General features: G+C 36.6%; 1 protein-coding gene across 1 annotated transcript; it reads left to right on the top strand.

Moving 5' to 3' along the window:
• Window positions 1-6938: 6938 nt before the first annotated feature.
• LOC105789568 (40S ribosomal protein S5) lies at window positions 6939-7944 on the top strand (the record flags this gene model as incomplete). The annotated part of the gene is made up of 3 exons (XM_012616941.2): window positions 6939-7246; window positions 7410-7613; window positions 7735-7944. Coding segments are annotated over 3 exons (567 nt in total), but the record flags the coding sequence as incomplete, so codon positions are not given.
• Between the last annotated feature and the right edge of the window lie 309 nt (window positions 7945-8253).

Raw genomic sequence — 8253 nt, 5'->3', positions numbered from 1 at the left:
TTAGTGTCAGGTTTAGGAAAAGAACAAGGTAGCAAAGTAGTGGTGTTGTCTGGTAACTCACCTTACAACTTTTGTAAGAATTTGACTGCCTCATTTTTGTGATCCTCATCCTCAAACAACCAATCACCATTATCATTCTTTACATTTGAAATTTTCTTGTGCTTTCTTCTTTGAATCATACAGGAATGGAAAAAATTAGTATTCTGATCTCAAAATGCATCTAGTCACATCTAGCTTTCTACTTCTAAACTAACTCTTCGTGGTAAAGTACATCTTCCAAATCCTCCCGAACCTACAATTCTAAGAGAATTAAATAAGAAAAATTAGATTCTTCTAAGGTTTTTTGAATACCTGCCAATCTTTGCATCAACTTCCTTTTACAGATTTCTATACTACCAAAAACTAAATTATTCCATTCTTTAATGTTGCAAGTAAAATGATTCAGAGATTCAACCATGTTACCCTGAAAGCACCATTTTTCGTTAACAAAATTCAAGAAACTAGGATGTTCTACCCAACTGGCCAAAAATTTAAAAGGAAGTCCCTTTGGAACATTATAATTTGGCTTGAGAGAAAGAAGTAATGACCTATGGTCTGACTTTATCCTTGGGAGGTGGGTAACAGAACAGTTTGGAAAAGCTCTCAACCAATCGTCATTGTCGATTGCCCCATTCAGTCTTTCAAGAAGCCCATCGCATTGCCACATAAAAGCAAACCCTCTGAATCCCAAATCCTACAACTTTGACAACTCTAGAAATTCATTAAAAAGAGGGCAACCCTTTCCATCTATACGACCACCTTTCTTATCACTAGATGATAATAACACATTAAAATTAACAATAGCTACCCATGGAGTATTTTTAGACGGGATAATAGATTTAAGACCTTTCCATAATACCCTCATCTTTTGCCTATCAAGGCTTCCATAAACAAAACTAATATACACAATGTTAGAATTATTGCCCCTAAGGGCTCGAATAAAAATGAACTGAGAATGATTACTAAGAATCTCAACAGAAATCGAATCCTTCCAACCCACCTAAATGCCTCAAAAAAATTCGATAGCCTCCACATAGTGAGAAAATTGAAAATCCAATCTAGGAATAACCTTATCTACTTTGGATATGCTAACTTTTGTCTCCAGCAAACTAATAATGTCTAGCTGATGCTCTCTATAGTATTCACGAAAAATAAGGGGAAATTTCAAAATAATGCATCCCTAATAATTCCAAGAAAGTACAATCAAATCCATAAAAATATAGAAAAGAGAAAGAATCATCCTTACTGCTTAAAGCTTCTAGACTCTAGTTTTTTGCATTCCTTCTGAAACTACAAGACCTTTACCAAAATCCATACTCAGTTTAGTGGAATCAACTTAACAATAGAATTCATAATGTTAGACAAAGGAGCACGGGTGGAACCCACTAACTTGAACCTATCTCTACGGTTACGAATGGTACGATTAAACCTTTTTCCATTTTGACTCGAAACACTTTTATCACTTGGAATATGAATCTTGGAATTTAGTACTCCTTTTCCAGTACCATTAGGTCTACCCTCACTCGAGCCTTCACTTTCATTATGATTAGAATTTTCCTTGAAAATGACAACTGAATGCCTTATTGGATCAAGAAGCGTTTCATCTAAGACCACCAATGTCTCCTCTGATTTTTCAAAGGTAGGATTAATATGTGTAGTAATCACAGGGGATTCAATTGCAAAAGAAGAAAAACTAGAAGAGTCATTAGAGCAATTACCCAATTGCTCACTATCTTCCAAATCAGACGGGACCAATACTAGGTTTGTTTTATACACATACGGGTGATTATCCAATGCGGCAAATTGTACAGCAAGAGAGTTAAGCATTTTCCAGCCTGCAACCCCAAGCCTATTTCTTTTGCCATTATTTCTGCCCGATTTGATCTGGTATTGCAACAGATCCTTGGCTATGTTTTCAACGACCCTTAATCCCAGATTTGTGTCACCCCTATTGTGCTGCCCACTTTTATTGATAGGCCCCATCTAGGGCCCACTAATCACCTTAACAATTTGGCCTACGCTCTAATCAAGAGGACTAGACCCACTCCTACTCAAAACCTGACCCATCGATTTCATTCCTTCCCCACCACTCCCAACAAGTCTATACTTAATGTGGCTTATACTTCCATTTGAATCCACTAATCCTTCAACGTCTCCTTTCTTAAATTTCGAAGATTCTTTCCCTAAATTCATCAATTTAGACTTAAAAAAACCCTTCAGTTTTGCATTAACTTCCTCGAAAATTGCTATATCCATAAACAGGCCATCTTCATCTAGACCATACTTATTCAATACCATAAATCTTAACCCTAAACTTGTCTTTTCTGAGCCCCCTATGATTTCGCACATCTTTTTGGCTCTTTCGATATCTGCATTCAACCACCATCCACGGACCATACGTCGACCCCTCTCTGCCTTTAGACAAATCAAAGGACCCTGGATCCTAATTTCCTTAAACCTTCTTTTTACTCGTTATCACTGTCGGTGAAGGGCACATCTCCTTCGTGTGACCATATTTTTCACAAGAAAAGTAGATTGTAGGCAAAACTTCATATTCTACCCGTTGCAACTCTTAGTTTACAAAAACTTGAGATACCGGTGACTTATCGAGATCTACGAAGGCAGCCATTCTAGCAAAACACCCTTTAGTCTTACTATCTAAGTTAAAGTTTAGCTTTGGAAGTTTACGTTCTAAGCCCCCAACTACTTTTAGAATGCTCCTTTTGTACACAGAATGCTCTTTTTATACATAAACCTCGAAAGTCTAATCCATATAAGAATCACACTCGGGTAAGGTTTATTGGGATAAAAATATTTAGACTAAGGTTGTACCAAGTATTGACAATAAAGAATTCACGGATGTTGTAAGATAATTTTGTTGAAATCCTCACTACAATTAGTTAGAAAACACCAATTCTCGATATCCATTAATTGCAACGGTTTCAATGGCCTCCATAAGCTACTGATTCAATTTTAAAGGGCAACATATCCAATGTTTCACCCCAATAGCTTCAACACAACTGTTGTCTCTATTTTCTTAAAGAGGATTTGCTGAATGCGGTAAAAAAACTTTATAACTGGGATACTATTTATTATCAATTTTTTGACATCTCCTTCCACAAGCTCTATCTCATCACCACTACCACTCTTGGTACCTCTATACACCTCTCCCTAGCCAGTGTTACCTCCCTCAATCAACATTTATTTCCAAGAAACCTTCGGCCTCAATTTCAAGTATACAACCATATTATTACCAACATCACTTTCATCCCGTTTGAACCGAACTATTTTTGTATCCCAGTCATCAAGTGAATGGGCCTCGAAAACCTTTTTACCAGTTACACAATTTTCCATTATTTAGTTAAATCCTTAATAAAAAAATTGTAACATCCCACCCGACAGAATCTTAGTACCTGAATACTGTTCAGAGAATAGCACGGATAAGATGAGTTAGAAGTAAATGGTGTTTAAGCTAGTATAAAGAAAATAACCATTTTGAGTGTGGTTGTGACACTTTAATGTTGGCGGACATTGGAGTAGCACGTAGTGATTAAGAGTTATGTCTAATAAACAAAGATTTGCCCCAAAAGCCTTTGATTGGTGTGACTGGGATGGGCAGAATCTGTTATAGATAATGAAGAAATAAATCTTGTGCTGAGAAGTTTGTGTCAGCAATGAGGGCATTTAGTAACGATGGCCATGTATCGGTTAAGTTATAAGGAAATAATAGTTAAAGCTCAACTAAACGTGAACTAAAATAGTTAAAAACCAAAGTAAAGAACTTGATTAGTATTCTTGGAATTGAAATGATTTGGATAAGACCACCAATTTATTGATGTGATGTTTTTTAGGTCCTAATCAAGTTAAGGGACAAGTTAAAGCGTTTAAGAAAAGAAAGATATCTTCTCTCTCTACAGGAGAGCAAGGCTAAAGGAAGATAGAAAAAACTCTTCTGAAGTAAGAAAAAGGTTGAAGGTTAGGCGAAGTCAAGGCAAAGTAACACCTGATGTATGACAAGCTTTGAAGCCTATAAGTAAATAATACGTTGTTCGCCTCATTGAAGCTCCTAGCGTGTATGTGAGCCTATAATCAATATCGAATAGTAATATAAAAACCGCTCTCCTAAAGGCGTGATGCACCAAAGCATGAATTGTTACGCCATCAAATATGTTCTGATGAAATGACTAAGGATAAGAGACGGGTTGAGACCCAAGGGTGAGTTTCTTATGTGTTTTCCTATGCCAGTCTTTACAGCTATTGTGCATCTAACTGGTGATCACATGGATTAATACATGTGTCGAACATCCACTAGAACAAATGAAAATATCTAATTGACCGGGTGAGTGAAGAGGACTGTTTTCTTCTTTCCCTATGAAGTGTTCTCCGTCTATATAAGGATGAGCTGAGGGGGAAAATCCTCTCATCCTTTAGGATGAGCTTGGAACGAGAGGGTAAGCTTTAAGATGCCCCTATTAAGGTAAGTTTTGTAACTTTACTGCCATGAGAGCAGATCTATTTAGCTTAGTAACGAAAATATTAAAGCTTTTTTGTACGATTCTAGTGTTCAAAGTGAGAAACAAAATGAACTAGATAGAAAGATTTTAATGAGTTTTCTGTGGTTTAATGTTTATGGGTTGCTGATCTAATCAAAGGAAACCCAAATCTGATGTTTGAAGCTATAAAAGATGAGGGTTTTTTGAGTACTTCGTGAACTCCTTATGAACACTTTGAGTGTTTCTATTTATCTATCGCATGTATGTTTATACGCTTATTTTTTTGTGTTAAAAAACTGATCTATGAAACAAAACATGAGTTGTGCATGTGTGATATGCTAATTCTATAAAAATGTGTATTGCATGTATGGCTTAATGCCTAAATGACAATATGCCTCTGCTATGAAAAGAAAAGTATGAACATGAGCTGATGATAAGCCTCTATTATGTTGGAAAGTATGTACATACATGAGTGTGCTTGAAGCACGATTGTCTTTGCATAATGAGTCCAAGTGGCATGTCTGGAAACATATTTCTATCTACATATTGAAGTCTGTTGCAATGAGTTAGTTAAGCAAGAGTTTGCATATCAAGTCTGTTTATGTGTGTAGGTTCGTCGGGACAATAAACACGAATTTTGATATGTAAGTCCATGGCCATGGTAAGCGAATACCATATAGTGTAAGGCCTAGCCATTTGCAATGACTTTATATTGAGAAATAAATACCATATAGTGTAAGCCCTAGACGTTTGTTATGGCATCATATGGGGAAATGAAGACCATATAGTGTAAGGCCTAGCTGTTTGCTATGACATCATATGGGGAAATGAATAATACATAGTGTATAACCTAGTCTAGGACTATGGTGTCATGTGAAAATGAAAAGGACGGTGGGTGAGTACCGGGTGATAAGGGGAAACCTCATGATGATAGGTTTAGGTAAATCCCTATCATTGAAAACACCATTACCTAAAAGTGATGCCTTTGTGGCTGAATCTGTTATATCTAAGCTTTTGTGGCTGAATTTATTGCATGTGAGCCTTATTGGCTGAACCTGCTAATATGGAAGCCTTTGTGGCTGTTTTATGTTACATGTGAACCTTCGTGATTGATTCTATTGAAAGCGCCTCTATTGCAAAGTCTATTATGTGTATTTGGACACCCTTATGGCTATCTAATGATATATGGACGCCTCTATGGCTATCTAAGTCAAGTGGACGCCTTTGTGGATATCTATAGATCAAGCAAGTGTCTGAAGCTTATGGAGACAAGGGAAGACATCTGAAGTCAAGAATTTACCTTAATGGCGCAGTCTATGAAATGACCTCGAGACAAAGATTTAGAGTATGTTTGGTTGGGTGTATTGCCCTAATACGGGCCTATTACGTTACGTACGCAATCCTCATTTTCTCTGCTTTAACGCTGATTTCCAATCCCTTCCAAAAGAAAGGATTACCTAATCGGTGTTTGTTTTACCCTTCCCAGCAGAAATCGTTCTCTACCCCACCCTTTCCCTCTCCCTCTCCCTCTCCCTCCCCCTCCCAACATCAACAGAAGTTGCCACCGAACCAAACCTCCACCCGCTCAGATCTTTCGCCGACTTTCATCTTGGCATCTTGGCATCTTTCACCAACATCAACAGAAGTGGCAAGTGCTTCTTCTCTTTTTTTACTTAATTTGGATTTTTAATTTTCTTCCTCATGATTGTTTTGTCGACAAAAAATAGATTTGTGTTCTTCAACTATGGAGGGTTTTGTCTGTTGAAATTAGGGTTTTTTTGGGGATAAATTATCAATTCTCCTGCATTATCATTCTATCTTGTATCCTTCAGTTGTCTGTTGAAATAACTCTAGTTTGGAGTAGAAAGTTAAAACTGCGTGGATTAGGCTTCTGTTTTTTTTCCCTTTATTTCGCCATTCAAACTTCATGTGTGGTGAAGCCGTTATATAATGATAAAGTATGATTGAGTTTATAATGTCGTAATTACATGGTGGATTTTAATTTCTAAGCAAGAAGTTCTGTGGCTGAACTTTCTGTTTTGTCGTGGCCAAGCAAGAGTTTTAATTGTGAAATGGTCTCTGAGGATACTGTCCATGCATTAAAAATGAACAGCTGATTAATAATCTTGACAACTGCGGAGAACTTCTGATCTATTGCATTCTCATTTTTTGGAGTTTCTGTTTCATTAGATCAATTCATTTTATACAACTTTTCTTGCTTTTGTTTGAATATTTGTTTTATGCTGTTTCTCTTTTCTTGGATTTTAATTTTGATCTAAAGTCACTTGATTTTTGGATTTTAGTTTTGATCTGAAGTTACTTAAAAAGTAGCATCTATAAGCTTCAAGATGTTCGATTTTCAGTATTTCTGGGTCTTATTATGGCTTGTTTGTCGAGAAATTCTAATGTGTGGTTTTGGATATAGGTTTAGTTGAGGCAAAAGTACCATGTAACCATTTAGTTGAATGTTTTACATGTGGAGTAGTGTATAATCTATCATATATTTTACACACTGCTGGGAGGTACTCAGTTAAGCGTTTTAGAAAGGCTCAGTGCCCCATTGTTGAGAGGCTTACAAACTCATTGATGATGCATGGCCGAAACAATGGAAAGAAACTTATGGCAGTCAGGATTGTGAAGCATGCTATGGAAATTATTTATCTCCTGACTGATCAGAACCCAATTCAAGTCATTGTTGATGCCATTATCAACAGGTGGCCTATATGACCTTTAAGAATTTCCTTTTTCAAATGTATCACTAGCTGACTTTAATCTTTAAAGTAGCAGATGATGTTAATTAAAACATCTTTCAATTCTGGGTTATCTTTGTTGGATCAATCTTTGATAATCCTTGTTGATTTTTGATTGATATAACAGTGGACCTCGTGAAGATGCTACTCGTATTGGTTCTGCTGGTGTTGTGAGGCGTCAGGCTGTTGATATTTCTCCTCTTCGTCGAGTAAATCAGGCCATCTATCTCCTCACCACTGGTAATCGTGAGTCTGCATTCAGAAACATTAAAACTATCGCTGAATGTTTGGCTGATGAGCTTATTAACGCAGCAAAGGGATCATCTAACAGGTAAATAACAGCCTTTGAACTCTCGTGTTTGAACCTTATTTTGCTTTGAAACTAGGAACTGTCCTTGCAATCCCATTTATTTACCACAGCTTGCTTCATCATTCTCGCGTTGTTTGTGCAGCTATGCCATCAAGAAGAAGGACGAAATCGAGAGAGTTGCCAAGGCCAATCGTTGAGGAATTGGTAGGACTTTGCATAAACCATGGCAGTGGACACTTCTGTTTTTTATTCAGTACTTTATAAGTTACCTATTTTGTGTTCCGAACATAATATGAATGTTCCGTTATTTAAGTTGAGATGTTATTGAAGAAAGCATATCCTGTTTTGGTTATATATGCTGTACTTATTTTGCCATGGTTTGAAGCTGTTGAGTTCATCTTTGCTGCAAACAAAGAGATGAGAGTGCTTGATGTGGTTGTTTTGACCACATTAAATCGCCCTGCCTGTTGCTGATAATTAGTACTTAAAAAAGAGACAATTAAAGGAAGAAATCAAATTGAGTTTTTCCAATTATTGAGTAGATGAAATTATACAAGTCTTTCAAAAATATTGTGTTGAATTTCTAACCCAGCCAATAGAAGCAAAGAAAAAAATATTACAAGGAGCAATTGTACAAATTTCTGTTTGAAGTTAAATACAA

This window comes from Gossypium raimondii, chromosome 2 (assembly GCF_025698545.1).
Source record: "Gossypium raimondii isolate GPD5lz chromosome 2, ASM2569854v1, whole genome shotgun sequence".
In the NCBI taxonomy this organism is placed as follows: Eukaryota; Viridiplantae; Streptophyta; class Magnoliopsida; order Malvales; family Malvaceae; genus Gossypium; species Gossypium raimondii.
This window is presented reverse-complemented; position numbering and strand designations above follow the sequence as displayed.